Below are 21994 nucleotides of genomic sequence, written 5' to 3' on the forward strand. Positions count from 1 at the left end.
TCTTAATGCCAGGAATACAAAAATCTGAGGGGGTATAATCATTGAATTGGCATTGTCTATTCTGAATTAGACATAACCTGTGTAAAAATGTTGCTTTCCATTGAAGAGAAAAGGCAATTAAATGCAACAATTAAAAACTTTTTCCCAAAATGCAGAGTGAGATAGCACAACTGTAATCTCACAGGTTTTTATCTTCCCACCTGCAAATCTTGACTTTTATTGAAACCTAGAAGAGACTTTTATCCTGTTACAGGCTCTTGGAACGTTGTTTTGCAAGACCTGTATCATTTGCCAGTCACGGTGACTCTGTCAGTCACATTGAAAAGAATATTACATTGCCTTTCATTGCAACCTCAGGCATGTGCCCCTGCTATTGACACTAACAATTTGACTTTGTGTGCAGTCATTTTTAGTTTTGGAAGTTGCTTTTTTGTTCTTTTTTATGGTAGGCAATAGGTGAAAACCCTAGCAGTAAATTTTATAAAAGTCTGTCATAGCATTTGTACAACAAATCTTTTTCCCAAAAAGGCAAAATTGCAAAGGTTTCCTTAAAAAAACCAAAACTAACAACAACAAAAATACAGGCAGCAATGCTCTGCAAAGATCTCCAGTGCACCTAAATTTGCAGTGAAGTCATTTTCACTTATAGCAGGGTATTGCCTGGAACAGGATGTGTGGAAGTCTATAGCTTTAGTTGTGTGTCAGAGGTAAAATTTTGTGTGTAACCGATCCCATGTCAGGTGGCTGAGGCCAGAAAATAACCAATCATTTCTGACCACCACTTCTGACCATACCATGTTTACTTCTGGCACCATGGAGTAAATCACTGAAGAAACAGAAGAAAGGAAACACCTTAAATCTCTTAGTCCAGCCAGGGAGCTCAGCAAAGAACTAAAGAACAGTACTTGCAATCCTTCAAATTTTCCCAGAAAAGGCTCTGCACCTTCAGGTGGCACACGTTGGAGACCGGGTAACCTCGTTGTAGCTAACAGACAACTTCAAGCCAAGTTACTAAAAGGAAAGTATTGGATTTTGCAAGGAATGAGAGCTTTGGGATAAGGCAAAGGGAAACTTTTGAAAAGTTTCCTAAATTATGTTACAAACAGACACAGTATTACAAACCAGAAATGTAAGTATATGAGAGAAACTAGATCTGATTTTAAATAAACAAGAAAACAATTGTGAGATAATAATAAACTGTCAAGTGTGCAAAATGTAATGTCATGCATGCAGTCGATTGGGAGGAGTGCAGAGGTCACATACAAATTGCAAAGAAATAGCAATGCTTTGGAGGTCTGGCACTGTTATCCTGACACCCAAGTGGTGTTCTTCTCAAAGGAAAGCACCAAAAAGCAAATTGGCTCCAAAAAAACCCCCAATGGAAGCCCATTAACCCACCTTTTACTTTCTAAATACTCTGTCTCTTGTTCCTGCACTTATCAAATCCCACAGACTGCAGCTTGCTTGTTTTGTTAAAGGGTTATTTAACAAAACTTCGGAGAATTCCATGAAAATGCAGCGGTGCATTCTGCCTTCCTGACAGCCTCTATTCCTGTCTCTGCACCAGCCTGGCTATGCCAATGAGTAGGTTATTTAACTTCTTCTCAGGTTTACAGTAAGATTCCCATTTCCCTGGTAATATTGGAAGAGATGTTGCAAAAATAAGTTCACATAAATAAAACCAGATACTCTGTTTACCCCTCTGAAAAAATCATATTAATCCACCTCTTAGAAAGCTGTAAAGTTTATTTCATCACTGTTTATAAATTGTTCTGAGGGCATTGTATTAAGAATGCTACAGACTTGCAAATTATTATAATTACCATGGTATCATGACTAGATTTTCTAAATAGATTTTGAACTCTGCAGGCCAAGCTATGCCTGTTTTATACAGAACTGATCACACTGCTAAAGGCAGTGTCAGAAACATATATGGGATGCAATATTCCTAGGTTACAGGTGTTGTGTCTTACAAAGGAAGGGGCAAAATGAAGTTCTGTTGGCAGGTCTCGCAAGTTCCTAGGCAAATCATCTCTTTGGCCTATATACATTTATAATTTTTATTGTTTGTAATTTTATAATTCTATTATAATAGAATAAATATAATATTACAGCATATAATGTATAATTTACTTTATAATATAAAATAAGATGTACAATGGTATGATTAAATGAATAATAATAATTATAATTGTTTATGTAGTTTATTATAGATTTTTTCTATGTTCATTTTATATAGTTTAATCATCACTACGAAAATAAACATTTATGAGACACTTGTTATTTTCTCAGGCAACCGTGCGTGCAGTGAAATGCTGCTCAGCAGGAAGCAAAGCAAAAGGAGTTAGCTTCAAGGATTTTGCTCTGTTTACTATCTGGGTGGACGAAACAATCAGGATGGCTTCTACAAGTAAAAGAAATTCTGCAGGTATGAAATTTCATTTACTAAGATTTGTCAGTAGTAAGGTTGAATCAGGTTTCTATTCATTCTTATCAATATACAATACCATTCTCTTTACCCTCCACCTATCAGGGATTTTGTGGTAAACAATAGGTGAAAAACAGGGGAAAATAGCATAGTGAAAAATCTGGAGATCTCATCTGGGCTTACACTGTGTGTTAATTCTGGCCCTCTGCTTCCTTCCTTAAAGAATCTGTCCTAAATGCAGCATTTCCCTTTATACCAGATTTTTTCTTGTCCCTGACACAGAGATTGAACTGACATTTGTGAAAAATGTTAAAATCCTTAAAAATTAACTGTGAACTGGAAGGTACAGTGAGAATCTCCAAGGCACTGACGATGAAGCCTTACCTCCACTGAAGTCAGTAGCAAATGGGATTTCAGAACCAAGCGTTGCTTGTATCACCCCAAAATTTGGTCATGTTATATTTCCCAGGACTTATGTATATTCTCTACTGTCCCTTAGTGGAAGATCCAAAATAAGGTTGACTGTGCTCCTTTCAGTCACTGGATTCTTAAAAACATCTTAATTTCCCAAACATGGTTTATAGCTTAAAAAATTGAATAAGATTGCCACTCCTTTCATTGGGTATTAAAGTGCATTAATAAGACTGAGATTTTTATTAGAAATTCATCAGTGATTAGAAAAAGTGAATCTTAAACTACAACTGGCCACAGGTTATGCAGGGTCATGAACAAATACATTCAGGCATTTTTCCCCCCCAGGTTTTAGCTCATATTTTACTTGTAAGACTTTTTCCTGTTGTCACATCACGATTCACGGTGTAAGATGATCTATCCTTAGCTGTGTTTGCAAACGATCCAAATTGAATGCCATCTACAAATTTCATTAGGGGTCTGTTTACTCTCTTTCAGGACACTAATGTGGAGTTAAATAAGACCATACTCCAGAAGTTAAATAAGACCAGTTAAATAAGACAGAGGCTCCTGATATCTTCTGACCCCCATACATTGTCACTATCATTTGCTGACAGTTTAGGTCAGTTGTCAGCAGTAACACTGACATCAGGGAAGCATGGTCTGGCCCTATATTTTATAGCCTTGATTTGTGTTCATCTTCTCTAATTGCAATGTGCTTTATGGCCATTTAAGCACAGAAACCTGGTGCTCAGCAACAATTTTCAGTTCAAGCAGATCTGTGCAAGAGATTAATTGGCAACAAATTAAGTAATTGTGTTGTTCATTTCTCTTTGATTAGTGAGAACTCAAAATACCTTTTGCCCTGAAGGTGAAGTCTACAAGCAGGGATTCTTCATCAAATCACCACCTCTTCAACTTTTCGGCTCACAGGTATACCAGCACAGATTAGTCATATTTCAGCAATCCCCCAACAAGCATCTGTTATTTCTGCTATCCTGAATTTTAATGAGAGACAAATTGCTTTCTCTTCGGCAGAATTCCTGGAAAAGGCGTTTTTTCATCCTGTCCAAATCCAGCAAGGGCAATTACATCCTGAAATATCTAAAAGGCCAGAACATAAAAGGCTCCATAGCTGTTGATCAGTATGTAACTCAAATGCATCACCTTTTTATTTTAAGTCATGTATCAACACTCTTAAATGGCCACTGTATAGGCACTTGTTCCTGATTGAGGTTCTTGATCCAAATCCCACTGAACTCCAGAAAAGAGTCCCTGGGGCTTTTGTAGGCTTTCGGTGCAACTTAGAGTGTATGATATAGATAGAAGTAAAAATCCTAAATTGCTTTGATGAATTTTGATACATTTTATGTGAGTGATTGTCATGATCTGGTATCTGCAAACCAGGTATCTTGGCTCCATGATCCCGAAGGCTGTATTCCTGTAGTAGAAGATACTTTATCTTCTGTGAGGACAGTGCTATGCATTCACTCACACGCAAGTAAGGACAGACTATGCCACTCTTAACGGTGGCACACAACCTTTCCCATCTTACAGCTTTACAAAGTGCTTTGCAAGTTGTGCAGAAGTCTCCTGGCTTTCATGTGGCTCTTTGGGCTGATGCTGACTGCCCCACTGCCTCTTACTCCACCAAGAAATTGCTCTGCTTGGCTCGTTTTTCAGTTGGTCATTTCATTCCTCTCAGCACAGTGCCCACTACAGCAAGGCTGGGTATCATAGGCTTTGTACTGGCACCTTTTTCCATATCACATGTGGTGTAAGATACATAGAAGGTAAGCAGTAAATGTAAAGGAAAATGTAAAGATTTTACCAGTCAGACCTGGGGATTAATACTCCAGGCTCCTGGAATTGTTAGGCATGGAGGTCACTGGACTCACATTGCTGTTGTGCTTCTTCTATTAAAAGGATTTACATTGTGAAGCTCTTGAAAAAGTGCTAGCTTGCTCAGTGGTATGTGGTTACATTATTAGCATCATCATTATGGTTGTTGGTTTTTTTACTTATTTAACTTCTTAGAATTTAATGGAAGTAGTGCTTCTATTTAAGTATCCATTAAGAGTACTTCTTGTCTGTTCTTCTTCTCCATTAAAACACTGTTAATATACAATTAGTTTCAAATCAAATGTATTGTTCTGTAGTGGTTCAAAAACATCTGCCAGGAATTTTTCTTACTGTCATTTCTTTTCAAGATTCTGTGTTAGACCAACAGCCCCTTTTTACAGAAATGAGGATCCAAAATCTGGACACGAGTCTTTGCAAAAGTTGATTAATTTTTTTTGCTTGGAAGTTTTCTTCATTGAAAGACCGTGTGTTTTAAACGTGTGCACTTTTTTTCTTGACAATTTTTTCTGTGGAAAAATGTTTACCTTTCCCATGTAGATCTCATCATATTACGCTGTGCTTAGAGTAAAATATTCACATACACACACATATGTATGTGTGTGCATATGTTTGTGTGTAGGTATGTATAGTTATATAGGATGTTTCATATGGTTATCTTAACAGAATCATAAATATCGAAGTTGGCATAAGCAATTCTGAAATTATGGAAACAGTAAGGAAGATGTTTAAATGCCTTCCTGAACAGGTGATGTCCATCAGTACTGGAAACAGATGTTACTACCTCATTGGCAGCAGCAGGTAGGCATAAAAAGATGTGGAAATGCAATATGACATTATAGCTATGCTAATGTTACACTAAGATGCTGCCCCAAGGCAAGGTCCTACTCCTTCACAGCTGCTCCCATTGCTTCCTGCATCTCAGCTACTGATGGCACAGCTCTGGGATAATACAATTCAGCTGGTTGATCCAATGGAAAACTGCTCTTTTCTATGCCATTTTTTCCCCTGTGGCCAGGTTAATTTTTGCTGGTTCAGACAGGTGAGCTAACCTTCCCTGCAGCCACACTGTTACAACATCCCACAGGTGAAAGTAGTGGGAGCGTGCAGCTGGGAGTGGGGATGGCAGTGGCAGTACATCAGTGTGGCAGCGCTGTGTCAAACTGTACAGGTCAAGGGTCAAGGAAGAGCAGAGAGCTTTGTCTTCTCACCCAGCAGCTCCTAGGAGCTGGAAAAGCTTCTGGTCTTTATGGATAAATCACAGGAAATAATCTTGCCTGGAAAGTAGGTTGTTAATCAAGGGAAGCAGACTGAAGGGGAAAATTCCCCCGAGGGAAAACATCCCCAAAGGAATGACTGGGGCCTTTACTGCAGCAGGGTGTTGTGCTCCTTGCTCTCCCAGGCTTCAATCCAGTCCTCAGCAAGGGCAGAAACTGCTGCTGTAGAGGTGATCAGCCAAAGCTCAGTTAGGTGAGAGAGGACATTTGGCATGGTGTTCCCGTGATGCTGCTTCCCAGCTTCTCCTCTTCAGTTTCCCAGCCACAAGAATGTCAGGAGTTTTTCTGCCTTGATGCAGAAGAACAGCTGATGTGTGAAATGGTGATAAGCATAGAAGAAAAACACATACCTGTCTGTTACTTGAGCGTGCCACACCACACCTTCCCCCAGGGCACTGCTCTCACAGCCCACACTCCATGGGAAGCATTCCAGAATTAATCCAACTAAATCCACTGCAAGCATGAAAGAGGGCTTCAGGGGTCCTTTCATGGCATGTTTCTCATTCTGCTCGCCCAAATGCATTCCCAAGCCTTGTTAGCTGTCTTTATGGCAGGAGTTGGCAGAACAGCATTACACACAGAAAACGAAGCAGAAAGCACCACCCCACCTCTCCCTCCCTCTCCCTCTCCGTGTCTCTTGCACACACACACAGCCCCCCCTGCATACCTTTTAGCTCCCAGTCTTAGGCTGCACATGTCTGAGTTCAAACTTTGCCACCTGGCTACGGCCACCCAAGTAGTCTCTCTTGAAAGAAAGGTGCAGATTTTCCCCATTGATTTCAGGAAGCATTATTTTGGGCCCCATAGGAAGAAGGGGGTAGGCAAATGGGTTTTGCTTGTGTTTTACCTGTGAGTAGGTTTTAATTTCTGTTGTTCCAACCTACAGGCAGGAAACAGAGGATTGGGTCTCTGTGATATCTTTGATCTGCAGGGACGCCAAAAGAGGTGGATGCTGCCCTCAGGTGATACGTTACTGCACTTGATTTTAGAAAGGAAAAAATATGTAATTTCATTAGAAACCTGTGCAAAGGATTTTTCCTGATTTTGGCCTTGCAAATTGGCTCTTGCCTTGGTTAATCAGAAATTCATTTTCCATATAAATCCTGTACCCAGGCTTTATGCATTAAGCAGGCATTGCACAGTCTGTCTGCGGTGGGATTGATTTTACATTGAAGGAATCTCTTTGAAGAGTAAGCCACATGGAAATTAGGAGATGATTGACATTATGCTGCAATGAATTGCACCTTTGATGTGTCAGAATGAAAACTTGTGTGTTATTCTTAACGTGTGCTTTTTGGTTATATTTACATGCTGTTTTACAAACCAATCCACATCTGGTCTGTCAATGTTATGAACCAGCTGGAAGCCCTGTTAGTTCAAGCTCAGGCCCAAGTTTCTGCACCTTGTCAGCCAGCCAGGCCTACTAGTTCAGACTCAGCACTGAGCTACTTACATCCCTGCAGCTTCTAGTCAGCTCAAAGTGCAAGCAGGGCAAATTTATGTCAGCCTGAAAAATGCCATGTAGACAACCTCTCTGAGCCATTAGAAGTAAAATTTGGACTAGTGGAATGCATTGGTACATGGTAGCCCATGCCCATCAGGTGCCTGTCTTCTTACACTGCTGTAATCTTATTTCCAGAACCAAGATCTTCCAAATCCAGAAGTCAGAAGCCGGCCCTCCTCTTTGCCAGTATTCTTGAATTCTGTAGATACGACCAGTTTCCCGGAAAGCCAAAGCTGCCAGAAGGTAAACAGATCAGTCATCCTTAATTATGAGTTTGCTCCTAGGGGTGACTGTGAAATTTGATTTGTGTAGTTGCTTGTTTTCATCAAAAGTTCTTCAGAGCTTGTGCAACGGGTGCCCGGGTGGTCTGTTCTGCTCTCTGGTGGGGTTCCTGAGTAGGACCTGGATGATAACATCAGAGACTCCCCACAAAGGAAAGACTTTTGAGGAAAGTCTGCATGTAAGTAAAGGCAGGTGTTGATGGCAATGAGAAATGATATTCATTGGCTGTCTCAACTGACTGGCAAAGATTAGTGGGCATGAAGTAAGCCCCTGAAGATTTGCTTTCAGATGCCTTGGCAAAGCCATGTGATGATTGTTTTGGGAGCTACTAATCACATTCCTCCTGTTTTATGATTGTGCTGTTCTTTCTCTCTTCAGGCTGTAAAGCTCAGAGGGGAGTTCAGGTCCAGTTCATCTGTGCCTTCCAGATCTTCCCCCTCAATATTTAAATAGAAAGGAAGGAAAGCATTGCTGCTGTCCCAAAGCAATTGCAGTCCCCTGGTGACAGGCTGAATAGCAGCCAAGGAATTGTTGGTTTTCTCTAGTCACAAAGCTGTGTGCAAATGGCCCAGCTAGAGGAAGCTGAATGCAGGTGAAGCACTTGCAGTGTATCTTTAGGAGGAGTCAACTTTTTTCTTTTGTATACAGGAGAATGGTTCCTCAGAAGACAAGAACAGGCCCAGTTCAGATCCTGGTGCTCATCAGGCTCAGTGTCACTCACCAAGAGGAGTTTTTCCAAGCCTGGTGAGCAGAACAAATCAAACAGCTCTTGAGTTGTTCAGTCTGCAGAAGTGATTATTGGCTCTTCTCTCACCTGAGTATCTGTAACTGTAGATTATCCACCTATTTTCCCAGCACACTGGGTTGGTTTTCACTGTGAAAGTTTCCTAAATATTTAGTCTGTTGTCTTGTTTAGCACTGAAAATAACCTTCTAAGAACTTGCTTGAAATACCCTTTGTTTACTTTGCTTCTTGGAGGCAGATCCTCAGAGTTTCTGTGCAGCAATTGCAACTTGTGGCAGCTCTCACAACCTCCATCAAGAAGACTTTGAAGTTGCACTGCTTGAGGATTTGCTCCTCCCATCACATTTCTCAGATGTGCCACAGTCTTCCCAAATGGTTTCTTTCTACAGCCTCTTCCAGTAGCAATTGAATCAATGTAACTGAACTAGAGAAGAAGGGCTTGTTAAATTGAGGCACACCTCAAGACTAGCCTTCTGTCAGCATAAATATGACTTCTAGTTTAGCTTCCATATCTGTCAGGAAGGATTTAAAAAGATATAATGATGAGTGTTATCATGTATTATCGGCTAAACATTCCGACCTGTGTTCCCTGAACAAACACCTGCAGCAGTTTCAGAAGGTTTTCATCCATCCTCTGCCCTGGATTACTGCCTTTGCAGCAGAGTCAACAGAACAGAAGCACAGCCAAGGCTCCACCTCACCAGTATGCAGTTGACAGCTGAGTTTAAACCCATCTTCATTGGCAGTTTATGCATTGGACTATGATCTGGAGCGGCTGAGGTACAGGGAAGAGAATCTGTTCTGCAATCATAACTAACAGGGTGGTAAATCACATGCTGCAGTCACCATCCATGTATATAGGCTGGCAGCAAGCATGAGAAAGTACAGCTAAATTTAGTGGAAAGAAGTGAAAATAGTTGCAACTACATGGCAATGCCATGGGCAGTTAGCACAACGCAGCTGATGCACAGAACTTTATGAAGCTGCAGTAATTCAATTGTGAGTCTGAGCTCTGAAATGCATTGAGTTAACCCTTAGTCATGCCAAGACGCTCTGTCTCTTTCTTATGCATGCCTTTTCTGTCTCATTCATTAATTCTTCTCATACTTACGATGCCTCAGAGAGCATGTATTATATGCAGCTGTTCAGACTAGGACAGACTGACCATGAGGGTTAAAAGATAAGGAATTTGGATTTTACCTTTTCAGCCTGAAGCAGAGGGAACAGCAGAAAGCTCGTGTTTCTGTTTCAGCATGTGTGAAAATAAATTACCTTGCCATACAGCTAACAAGAAACAAAAATGTTTGTTCATTCAATAAAAATATTTCACTTGCCTCATAAGTTTAGCATCTGCTAACATCTCCAGATCTATTCTCTGCTCAGTGATGTCTAGACAGCTGACTTCCACATTAATCCCTTGTATTTACTTTCTTTTAGAAGTATGACTCCACATTTCTAGTATCTGATTCTTTTTGCTTTTTATTGGTGATTCCGTCATCCAGCCCCAGATCCTGAAAACTCTGGTCAGTAGCCATTACTCATGCAAACAGGCCTCTGAATGTTAGTTGAGTCTAGTCATGCAGGCAGGGACCCTGAAGAAGTCTGGGGACCTGGCTCCCTTTCAACCCGCATTTTGGAGCTCCCAAACCATATCTGACTCAACATCTTGATACACAGCTTTCAATACCTGAAATACATCAAAATAAGGAGCCCTGACTTGCATCACCCATACTGTGCATTACTGTATTGCAGGCACCTAGGCATCCTTGTCGGGATATGTTTGGCACACCTGATTTTTTGAAAGAGAAGTTCCTCTGTTCAAGGGCATAATTTTCCTAAGGAGCCTATAACTAACAAATGCTCAGTTGTTCTCCAGGTATCATTTCCATCTTGTGCTACAGCCAATTTTCTCCATAGTCTACTTTCTCTCTAATGTAAATCTGCGTCATGGTTCAACAGAGGCTTAAAGAACTTGTTCAGCTGTACAGCTGAGAATAACTGTACACTGACGTTAACTGCAATCCTCTGGTGGTAAAGCACCTGGAGGAACAGAAATGTCGGCAAACTGCCTTAGGGAAACAGTGCTGATGAAGCTTAACTTTCTCTTTCCCATTGCCCCTGTAATCTGCAATGGTGCCAAGGAGAAACACTACGCATTTAGCAAAAGGTAGCCAGTGTCAGTGGTTGAAGGCTCAGTTTGTGAAGCTAATGAGTGCTGTCTGCTCTCTGAGATTTCCTAGGAGTTGAAGGATCTCAGGACTTCATAAAATCACCTCCTCTTCCCCGTTCTCCCCAAGTGTTTGCTTGTTTGATTGATCCAAAGCCCCTGAAAAGTCACTAGGAAACTGATTCATGACTTTAGATCATGACCACAGAGCCAGTCTTGTTCCTGCTGTGCTTTTGTTACACGCTTCTTGAAGGACTGTTTGCAGGTTTGTTCTGACTCTGACTGCATGCGTTGCTTTTTATGTCATTTATACCCACAAGGAACAAAAATACATTCATCATCTTTAATTTCTATTCAATGCCAGTTTCTTCTCTTTACATGTGAGAGAGTAATTAGTTTAATTTACTTTACCTTGAAAACAGTGATATATTCTGTGGCATGTTTAGCAATTATTAAAATGATCACCATGGAAACCAAGGATGTAAGTGGAGAGATAAAAAACAGTTGCATCACAAACATGGCATGGCGAATTGCATTGGGAGGCAGCTAAATACTAATTACCGTGCTCTTCACTATAGTGAAGTCAACAAGGAGACATAAAAATAAATAATTTATCTTAGTGACTGAGAAAGGTAAACTTGGTGGCAGGATTAATTTCTCCTTGACTTACCAGATTGCCACAAACTTAGTATTTCAGGTATTTATGAAGGCAGAATATCACTCAGGACACAAAGGATTCAAAATCAGATCTCCAGACCTCCAGGTATGTTCTAGTTAATGGAGAAGTAGGAGATAACAGACTTCTCATTGGTCAAGGAAGTCCCACATTCATTCTTCACTTGATAGCGGTTAAAAGGTGCTTAAAAAGGACAAATATATCCTGATCCAATTCTAGATTTCCTACAGACTTTTTTCCTAGTGTAAGGACTTTATAAGTGAATGCAAATAAAAAATCTTCTCCACACAAGTGACCCTAAATGTATGCAGATTCATACGTGAAGTGTTTAACCCACTTGATTTTTAAACAAAAGAAGAGGTTGTGAGCATGCAATCAATTGGAACTGCCTCGTTACCACAAATCCATCTATGAGAAGTATTAATACCAGTGGCTAGTTTTGTCTGTGTGCCATTGATGTCAAAATTAGAAGAAGGAGCACAGATACAGAAACCTTGTTTCTGAAAGAGACTGGCTCTGAGCATATCTCACTTCAAGGAGATACATGTCTTCCCATGTTTTCTGTGGGTATTTGCTGATTCTATTACTTCTCCGTGTAAATGGAAAATACATGTTAAACAATCTGTATAATTGAACCTGTTAAATACAAAATGATTCTTTTAACAGGATAAAAATCTGGGAAAGAGTGAGGAAAATCTGCTGTCATCAGATACAGATGAAGACATCAAAAAGGACGAAGAAGATTATTACCAAACTCCCAGCAATATTTTAGCAAAGGTAGTTTATCAGTTGCGAGTTCTGCTGGTTTGTTAACAGCCCCAAGGAGACAGGGCATATTTAATGAGCCAAAGACGAACTGGTATGAGGAACCTCTTTTCTTTGCAAAAGAAATACATAGATAATAGGTAGGTAGGTAATAGAGCTTTCATTTGTACAAGAAAAAATACACTAGATTCAAAGGATCTTTCTGGTAGAAAGTGGCATTTTGACAAAAACATTGCTGATTTTGTTGAAATTCCCCAAATTGACCGTTTCATTGTAAATGGCTTTTGCCTATTGTATTGGGGTTTTTTTTCCGAAAGTGAAAAATTCATTTAGAAAATGTAACAGTACATTATTTTTACATATTTTAAAATGTAATTCTTTTGAGGCATCAGTAAGCTGCATAAAACAAAGCAGTACTTTAAAAATGCTGTGAAACATTTTGGCACCTACATTTCATTCTGAAACAAGGGAGCAGGTGGAATCATACTGGTAATTTTAAACAAATTTTGACACCTAATTTGGGGGGCTAATTTCTCTAGGCTTCCCATGTAGTCAGTGGTCAGGAGAAGCTAAGAGGTCAGTCTTCTGCAGAAGTCACAGTCTCTCTCACAAGACTGTACAGCTAACTGAAGGACATTAACAATATGATTTTGTTATATCATCTAAGTGCTCTAAGTTAAGTACACCCAAAGTACAAGACTTTTTTCAACCTGCTTAAACTAAAACATAACACAGTTTTTGTGGTAGTATTTTAGAATATAGCTGGTTATGTCCCAGTCTGAAAGTGTCAATAATACCAGAGAACATTAACTTGTAAATTTCAACCACCTTTCTAGCTCACAGTTTCTGGGAATTGATTTATCAGGGGGAAAGCCGAGCTATATTAGCCAATGTGTTTAAACAGCATGAGCACTGCACAAAATAAGGAAATTAAGAAGATTTTTTCTGTAGGCAGAGCAATGATATTAACATCTTATGCTGTTAGCGTTTTCAGCAGTGCACTACTGAAGTATCAAAGCCTGACCCTACAGCTGAGTCTGATGTCCCTGTGGAAGAGAAACCAGTGCGGAAGAACCCAGTAAAGGACAACATTTATATGTCAATGAAATCACTGTAAGTAACAACTTCATTAAGGTTTTGCAAATTAAAAGTGACATAGTGGTACAGATAGAGCTGTCATCTGTGGTATTTACATAACAATATCTAGAGGCTGCATCTTGTATGAATGAGTCCCTCTTTGGTCTTGGTTCAGAAAGTTCAGAACTTGTGGGAATACCAGAGTGAAATTCAAATTCATCAGCATGAAATTTAAACTCACATTGCAAACACATGCATTTAGAAATGTTCTGACTATAGGATGCAGCACTTTTTGTTGACTTACACTTTTTCTAGGTTTTCATAACGTAAGAGCCCACCACTTTTCTCAGATACTGCAGCCAAGCTCCAAAAACTTTTCAGACAGGTACTCGCCAAAGCAGGCAGCATTATTTAGTGGTTAGAAGAGAAAGGTAGACATGGGGCATTAGTTCCCAGCTTTTCAGTAAGAAGTTACATGCTCCTGAGTAGTTCATCTCCTTCCTTCCATTTTCCCATCCAAAGAACAGGTCTGATGCTGTGTACTTTGAAAGTACAGTGTTTGGCATGTCACAAAGAAAGACCTGAACTTTGTGGCACAGTTGTAGTGCCACTTGGGAACTTTATGACCTCCACAATATAGCACAGTATACTGAAGAGAAGTGTGCCTACCCGGTAAAACAATACCTCCTGAGCCAGAGGACTGGTCATTAACTGTTAGCTATGGCCTGCCACCTACAGACAGTCAGGTCTTATGTCGCATAATGGGAGGCAATTGGAAATGCCAACTCACAAACTAGTTTATTCCAATATATTATTCAAGGTCGTCTGTGTCTTTGGGAGCCACTGGAGGGAATTACTATAAAAATCTCACAAGCCTATGCCATCTGAGTTGAAATATACCAAGAGCAGCTTTTGCTACTAATCTCAGTTTTGTCTGGGGTGTGGAGGGGAGTTGGCTTCAGGCATTATAAGGCTCATCAAATAAACCTAAAATGTGTGCAAGCACATCTGAGTTATTGTATCTCCCAGGGGACAGCATTACATCCCTGCAGAAGCCAGTACAGCCAAGGCCAACAATTTGTACTCAGTTTCTTTGTAAAGGCATGTTGTTAGCTGGAATGTTTTCAGGCTTAATAAATAGTCTTTAAATACTGAAAATGTTTATTTTGGGATTTATGGTCCATTTTTAGAAGGACTGTTTATTTTACTTAGCTGTAATTTTGTCCACTGGATATTCTACAAGAACTTGTTATTCTTTGCTTCACTGATGTCTATTTGATCCAGCTTCAAACACAGCAAGAATGCCTGAAATGGTCAAGCCAGTTCATTTTTTATCATCATTCCTCTGCAGTAGGTTGCTGGATGAGAACTGTCAGCTCATGTGCAGACGTGATGGGGTCCCATGTCCCCCCAAATGCCAGGACAACAGTGCATGTCCAAGAGACTTGGAAGCAAACAGAGACCTAAAATTCCCAGAAAGCAGCACCAGTCAGCAGCCAACCCTCCAGAGAAGGAAAAATTCATTACCACTTTCGGTGGTTCAGTTGTCTATACTGCTCAGGTAAGTGTCTTCTCCATTTTTGTTGCAGAGAAGACAGACGTGTTCATGGATTTCAGCTGAGGTACAGGTAGAGCGTGCCAAGCCTGCCAGGGTTCAAGGAGTGTCTTGACAACACTGTCAGTCATATGATTTAATTTTAGGTAGTCCTCCAAGGAGCAGGGAGTTGGACTCAATGATCCTTACAGGTCCCTTCCAACTTGACATATTCTATGATTCTGTGGTCTCTGATGTTTTCTCTCACAGTCAAATTACAGATGAGACCCAGCTGCAGAATTTGGATATTTTCATCCCCCTGGCTGATATTAACAGTTACCTAAAACTTACTGAAGCAGCAGGACAAATATGGTAAGTTCTGGATGTCTTGTGATGGTGCCTGTCAGATGTGAATGAGTGACAGTCAGGTACAGAAGTGTACAACCATACACATCCATGTACAGTTTTGGCAGTGCAGAACAGGGCAGGGTCAGTGTGTGCTGGTACTTCAGTGTATACTTCAGGTATTCAGTGTAAGGAATTTCTGCTCTTTCTGACTCTTCATGTACTTGAGTTTCTATTTCAACTGCTGTTGAAACGGGCTGTATAGAATTGAGATCCCTCAGCATGCTGTGTAATAATTAGCGATGAAGTCCCACCCCAAAAGCTATTCTTCTAATGTTGGTGTGAAATCACCTAATTACCACTAGTCAGTTTTGCCTTTGATTTGGTGAACCACAATGATGGTGTGTCTCAGAGATATAGTGAGAGCATATATCTTCTGATAGGGTAAATAGGGCGTCAAGCTGACTTGAGTTGGATGTGAGAACAAAATTATCTCTGAATTAATCCCAGTGGTGGTTCAGTGCTAGGAATCAGTGCTAGGCAGAGATTTTCACAGGCAGGTGTTATGGGCTAGAGCACATACATCTTCTTAGTAGTCCGTTGGAAATTATTGCTCTCCCTAGACCTTCAATATCAATGACTAGGATAAGGAGGATGCAGCAGAAGAAATGCTCAGTGCATACTCCTGTACTTCCTGTTGACCTTTCACTGCCACACAGCACTGAGACTGGGTTTTGCTGCTGCGCTCATGCCACTGTCAGCAAAAAGAAAAAATACCATTGCAAAAGGGACTGGAAATGGGACCCCACCTCATTAATAGGATCTACATCTAAATTTATAGAGCTTTCTTTTTCTATGGAAATTGATATTGAAAGAATTTGGAACAGAGCACTAAGTCTGACTGTCAGGTCAGCTAATTCTAAATAGCTTGTCATCAAGGAGAGTCTATCAGAGACCAGCAAGAAAGAGATACTAGAATTTCCATAAGGGTCCTGTCAGGACAGCAATGGATCTCTGATGCTCGCAGTTATATCATGGATAAAACACATGATAATAAGTTTTAATTCCATTCTTTTGGGATTACATTGGAAATGAACTTCGTCAAACGTAGGGCTAAAACACCTGCAGCAGTGTACGTGTACCTGCAGTGAGTCTGGCTGACTGCTCTTGCACTGGCATCCCCAACTCTCACTGGTGACCTAGCTAGTACCAGTCTCACTTGTTAACAGGCTGCAATGTCAGTGTCATGCGCCCTTTTAGGAGGACCTGTTGGGATGGATGAAGCAGTTTGGTTTCAGCTAGAACCAGATCAAAAAGTTGCAAAGTCATTCAACCTGTGTATTATTTCCAGAGAGCAGTACCGTAAACGGAATCCTGTTCAGCCATTGCCATTCTGTTAGCAGTAACTAGATATCCCGTATGTTTCCTTTATTGTCTAGTATCTCACAGTGGACTGGTCCTTGCCGACTGGGATGTTTGTTTAATCACGGAGACCATATAGTGGCTGTGAATGATCTGCAACCCCAGAACGTGGAGGAGGCTTACTTCTTCATCAGCAGGTCCACAAGAAAGGAGGTAAGCTTGACTAACTTGAAGGAGATAGTCAAACGAATCAAGCCAAATGAGAAAGCAAGTTGCTTTTTGCATTTAAAGTGGCTCCATTCAAACCGGTTTACTCTGTTTTAAGTTTGGCATGAATAACTTCACTACCAAATAGCTCCTCAGCATCATTCTGATGTAGCATCTCTTATTCCTGGGCTATCTGGGGAATGCAAGGACAGCACTGCTGTGTTTGAGGAGTTGATCTCAAAGAGTCGGAGCAACCCCAAGAGATACTACTGGGCAACCATAAATTAGAGTTACTGGTATTTTTTGGCTAAGGCCTGTGAATTGCAAACTTTGGGAAATAAATTATTGCCTCCAGTGGATGTGTAGCTGCTTATAGTGGTTTTGTGTATTGAGGGCAGAGCCCTAGACTCCTACCTCCTATTGGTTATCAAGCACTACGCATCTCCTTGTGTGATACCACTTTTTCTGAAGAATGTGGGAGATTTCTAAATCATGCCTTAACACCACTGTGATCTACAACATGTTGCTACCTATGTTTCTTTCAGATGAACTCATATTTTAGTATCCAGGTTCTCTGTCCCATACCTGTACACATTCATATTTGAATTTTGCTGAGAAAGTTAAGATCAGATGCTTTTGCCATTGACCCTCTCTGCCATCTAAAGAAAAGAAAGACAGTCTCAGCAAGGAAAAAAATATTTATCTCTCTTAATAGGGGATTTTTATTTAGCTAGTTAAAATACAAGTCAGATAGTAGCACAAATGTTGATCTGATATAACAAGCTATAAAAATGTCTCTCTTTTTTTTTTCTTTTTCAAGGTGAAACTTACTGTATGTCGGATTCCACATTCAGATATCTTCCATGCTAAAGGCTGCTCATGTTCCTGAAAAAAAAAAGATTTCAATGATTAAGTAAGTGCCAAAGTTCAGGGGAAAATATTGGGGGAAGAATGTGATATATAGTGTATGGAGGTAATCTTTCTCCTTTAGAGCTGCCAGACATCTTTTGTTGCTGAAGTACAAAGTGGATTTCATTTTCATTTTATGTCCTAGTAACTTGTTTTGTTGACATGGATGGCATGGGTTTGGCTTGTATTTCGTGTTGGCATGTACTTCAGTTACATCAAAAAAAGTGAGGGTCAAATCATTTATGAAACCTTTGCGCTGTGTATACTTTGTACTTCAGCAGAAAGTACTGGTTCACGCTTCTGCTTGCCTCTTTACACTGAGTTACATTGATTTATACTGAACTCCTAATCAGTTAGGGGTGTGGAAACAAACTACATTTGGAACAAAGCCATCTTTTTCCCTTGTTTCCCCTCAGCTACAGAAAGGCAAAGGCAAGCTGAGAGCTGTAGGGTTGGAGGGAAGACTGGTAAATAAAGTGTTGTGTAGTGATTCAGTGGGGCCTCCTTTTGTGTTATGCCCCTCTCGCCTTACAGCCGCAAAAATACATTCAAGGGATGGCAGGAAAAAGAGCTGGCTGGAGAAAAGGAATGTGTCTGGAGCACCTTTTTGTTCATTGGCAGCCAAAATAAGCCCTAAGTGAAGAATGAATGAATGGATTTGGGAGAGAGAAGGGCTGGCCTGCTCTGTGGAAGTGTTACTGGTAAAGGCAGCTGGGAAAACCAGAGAGACAAATGATGTATATGAAAGGATGTGCACTCAGCCCAATGCAAATGGATCACTGAAAGAGTTTTGATGCTACCAAGTACTACCATAGGGACGTCATGGGTACCACAGCATTTCCAGAGCAAGTGCTTATTTGTTCCCCAAACAAGGATGTTTCCTGTAAATATTTATTTGTGAATGTGTCTTGCTACCATTGCTATCGTAGAAACATGACTGATTTTCAGCTAATATCACACCAAAAGGTGCTGGTGCTTAATATGGAACTGCCTGCAGGGGTGCCTTTAGTGGATGCCAAAAGGGAACTTTGTCCTGTACTACAATAACCTCTGTTGCTTACAGAAATATGGTGTTTTATGGCATGTATGCAGAACACATACCTATTCTCTATATGGATATGTACACTTTTGTATATATGTGTTTGTGTGCAGGTGTATTTACATTCATATATATTGCTGTAAGATAGATTGTATTAATATACAATGATGTGGCAACAAACCGAATCACTGTTTTTGAGTACAGATAATTTTATCTTGCCAGGTACAACCAAAATAACTATTGCATTTAGCAGGCATGGGATTATTGATATTAAGAGATTTATATAAGCTTTGATTAAGGTGGATTTGTCCCAAAGGAAATATTTGTCCAGCTTCCAATTGAATTAGGCCAAATCAGTTACTACAGTAAGAAACTAGACTCACTAAAATCAGCATTGGTGCCACTTAGTCCAGTAGTAATTTTGACAAATGTGCTTTGTATATTTCCTTTAAAATCCAGTCTGGACTCTTAAAAAAATTGTTATAAAATTTTATTTAGCCAAATATGAAAACAGCATCAGTAACTCAAAATGAACACACACAAATATTTATACAATCTATTCAGACTCAGCTCCCGTTCAAAACATTAATTTCCAGACTGAACGTTTTCACAGCCTGTCTCTTCTGCTTTTGAGGTAAGAGTGTTTGGGACACACTTATTTCTCAAGGTGGGAAAGGATAACTTTTTGGTATTTCTGTTTCAGTGGTGTTCAAAGGCCTGTTTGTGCTGAATTCTGCATAAAGACGGAGGGGAAGCCCCAGTCCTGGAACTACAGAGGCTGAAAATGGAAGAAAAGTCATTCCTTGGGAGCTCTTCGCCAAAGCTGCTATGGAACTCCTTTGCTCTGCACTGCCTCTTTGAGCCCAACAAATCCATTTCTGCCTAAAGAGTCTCTGAGGGATGGGATGGCCAGCTATTACCATGCAGGGCTTCTTCCAGCTCTGTAACTGTGTCAGTCTGCTAGGACAGTCCTCTAGACCTGAATCCTAAAGTCACAGATCATCTAGTTCAAGAGTATCCACTGAGGATGTCACCCTCGACCCTTCCTGCCCAAGGTTTGCCTAAGCTCTTCTCCTGAAGTCTAGAAAAGGAAAGTCCAAATCTTCCTCTGTTGTTCCAAGACTCATCTCTCTGTATAATTACGAAGTTTTTCCCTAATACTTATCCTAGATGGTTTTTTCAGAAAATGAATGTGATTTTTTTTCTTGCCCTGTTTTCAGTGGGCATAGGGAATGCTTGATTTCTACTGTCTCCAGAGAAATCTTCATTCTGGAAGGTGTTTTTTCTGCCTGTTCTCCCTTCTCTTTTTTTTTCAGACCAAACACCCTGCATTCTTTCAACATTTTTTCAAACATTTCCTGATAGTGGTCATACATCACTGAACTGCGAGACAAATACCTAGTGTTTCCAGTTATGGGTGAACAAAGGAGGTGAGACAGCCGTAAAGCAATTTCCTGGAACTTCATAGAGAAACATTTCCAAAAAGAAGTGAACTAACGAAGAAGCTTGTGAACCATACGTAGTGGTGGGAGGAGAGCCAACACCGTGGAACCTGCACACAGCATTGCTGCTGAAGCAGGTGTTTAGCAATGCATGCTGCACCTCTCAGCCGTGGAAGAATGTTACTTTTGGACAAGAGTAGGATTTGGGTAGATATAGCATGCACAGGATAATTGCAGAATATTTCAGAAAACTGGGGGATTACTTCTGTACTTCAGTAAACAGTTACTGATTTGTTACCCCATAATTGATCACTATGTCTGTTTGCACAATGATAAATGCAGATAATTAATGTCACATATTGGGTGATTCATAACACTTACAGAGATACAATATGGAAATTACGTCGGTACAGTAAATTCTGGTAGGCTGTGTGAAGTTGTCTTCCCACATACAATTAATAAATGTTTTAACACTCTACAACACATTGTATTCTGTGAATACCTCACTTCCTCCTGACACAGCCCCTCCTCGTCCTCCAAAAACTACCTATAACTTCCCAGTAACCTGCAGCTGAGTCACCAAACAGCCCTTTTTAAAAAAGCTATAGTTAAAAAACCACGATCAACCTCATTCTGTAACATTTTCCCCAATGTGAAAATTTTACCTTTCTTCAAATGAGCAAATTCTGCTAAATCTCTGGGCTGCTTCCAGAAGAAACAGCAAAGGGAAACGCCTACATGCATGGTATTACCCAGTGCTCACTTTTAATCCAGGAAGATCTGAAGGGAATGTCTTTAAACCTGTGGCATCTGAGCGGTAATTTTTTAGTCCACCTATAGGCATTTTAAATGTGTCATGTAAGTACACACTCTTCAAAGAAAGAGTATTGTAGCTTCTTGTTGCAGCATGCTCTATAGTGTCAAAATCTTTTCGTAGCCAGTTTCCAGGTGCATTTTGGGCTATGGAGGGTTCCTGACACGGATGCTTAATTTGACATGAGCTGAAATTCAGTGAATGCACAGACTAGCAAATCTATGTAAAACACAGCTGGAAGAAGGCTGCAGATCCTGAACCCTCCTTGCACTACTGACCCCATGAAGTAACGTGCTTGGACGCAGGGGCAGATGCTGGCTGCAACACACACGACTTTGAATCCCTCAGCATCTGCAAACTGGGGGTACAAGAGACACAAAACCCAACCGACTGCAATACAGATTACATGATTAGCTAACAATTAACATGCTTCTCACTAAGTCTTGTGTTTCCTGTCATTGAATACGGCCAGTGTCTTTTGGTTGTTTTCCTGGCTGTTAATTCGTGGCACATTCCCATGCTACACTCACTCATTAGTGGCTAATTTTCCCCCCTGAATTCCCAAATATGAATCATGCTCTTTCTACCACTCTAGTACCCTTCTCCAGCAGGAAAATGGCAACTATCCAGGAGAAAAACAAGTTCCGGAACAGAGAGAAAGTAATGGGAAGAGAAATCTCCAAATTGGTGTGAGGTCACTGAAGTTAAGAAAAATAAAAAGCCCATTGTACAGCAAACACAAACCAGACCACACAGCTCCCACCCTTCCTCTTGAGGACAACACTACCGAGAACTGGGGTTGGAGTCATACACTGACCAAGAGAGCACAAGTCCTGCAGGAGAACGAGTCGAGCCACGAAAGGTTATCCGTGCTGTCTGTGTCCATCCTGAACACAAGCTCTCCATAGTGCAGTGTCTGGCTGCAATGCATTATTTAGAGTCCCTCCAGCCTGGGGTACCCAACCAGACATGCTTCTATGTGGCCGGACTTTCACCAAATGAAGTCAATAGAGGAGCACCTGCAATAAAGACGAGCGATGTGACCTTGCACACAGGGGAGAGAGCGGATCAGTGGTGAGCTGGGGACACCGCGTGCTTAATCTATGTTTGCCCAAAATTTTCTGGTGACCTCAGGAGAGCCATTTTCTTGC

The 21994-nt window shown here is 40.6% G+C and overlaps 1 protein-coding gene across 4 annotated transcripts in view; it reads left to right on the plus strand.

Moving 5' to 3' along the window:
* PLEKHS1 (pleckstrin homology domain containing S1) overlaps window positions 1-20491 on the plus strand; it is a 20733-nt gene extending 242 nt beyond the window's left edge. Inside the window, exons 1-15 of one of the 4 annotated variants that reach the window (XM_049810488.1) lie at window positions 1465-1584; window positions 2293-2428; window positions 3681-3772; window positions 3878-3984; window positions 5366-5500; window positions 6863-6938; window positions 7616-7723; window positions 8411-8506; window positions 12016-12126; window positions 13100-13227; window positions 14543-14752; window positions 14996-15097; window positions 16510-16645; window positions 17460-17552; window positions 19291-20491. In XM_049810488.1, coding sequence (XP_049666445.1) covers window positions 2398-2428; window positions 3681-3772; window positions 3878-3984; window positions 5366-5500; window positions 6863-6938; window positions 7616-7723; window positions 8411-8506; window positions 12016-12126; window positions 13100-13227; window positions 14543-14752; window positions 14996-15097; window positions 16510-16645; window positions 17460-17528 — 1401 coding nt within the window. In that variant the 5' untranslated portion in view covers window positions 1465-1584; window positions 2293-2397 and the 3' untranslated portion in view covers window positions 17529-17552; window positions 19291-20491. Of the gene's footprint in view, window positions 1-1464; window positions 1585-2292; window positions 2429-3680; window positions 3773-3877; window positions 3985-5365; window positions 5742-6862; window positions 6939-7615; window positions 7724-8410; window positions 8507-11362; window positions 11437-12015; window positions 12127-13099; window positions 13228-14542; window positions 14753-14995; window positions 15098-16509; window positions 16646-17459; window positions 17553-19290 lie in introns of those variants that run through there. The other 3 variants (XM_049810491.1, XM_049810490.1, XM_049810489.1) reach the window with 3 other exon arrangements.
* Window positions 20492-21994: the final 1503 nt, after the last annotated feature.

This window comes from Accipiter gentilis, chromosome 9 (assembly GCF_929443795.1).
Source record: "Accipiter gentilis chromosome 9, bAccGen1.1, whole genome shotgun sequence".
Lineage (NCBI taxonomy): Eukaryota > Metazoa > Chordata > Aves > Accipitriformes > Accipitridae > Astur > Astur gentilis.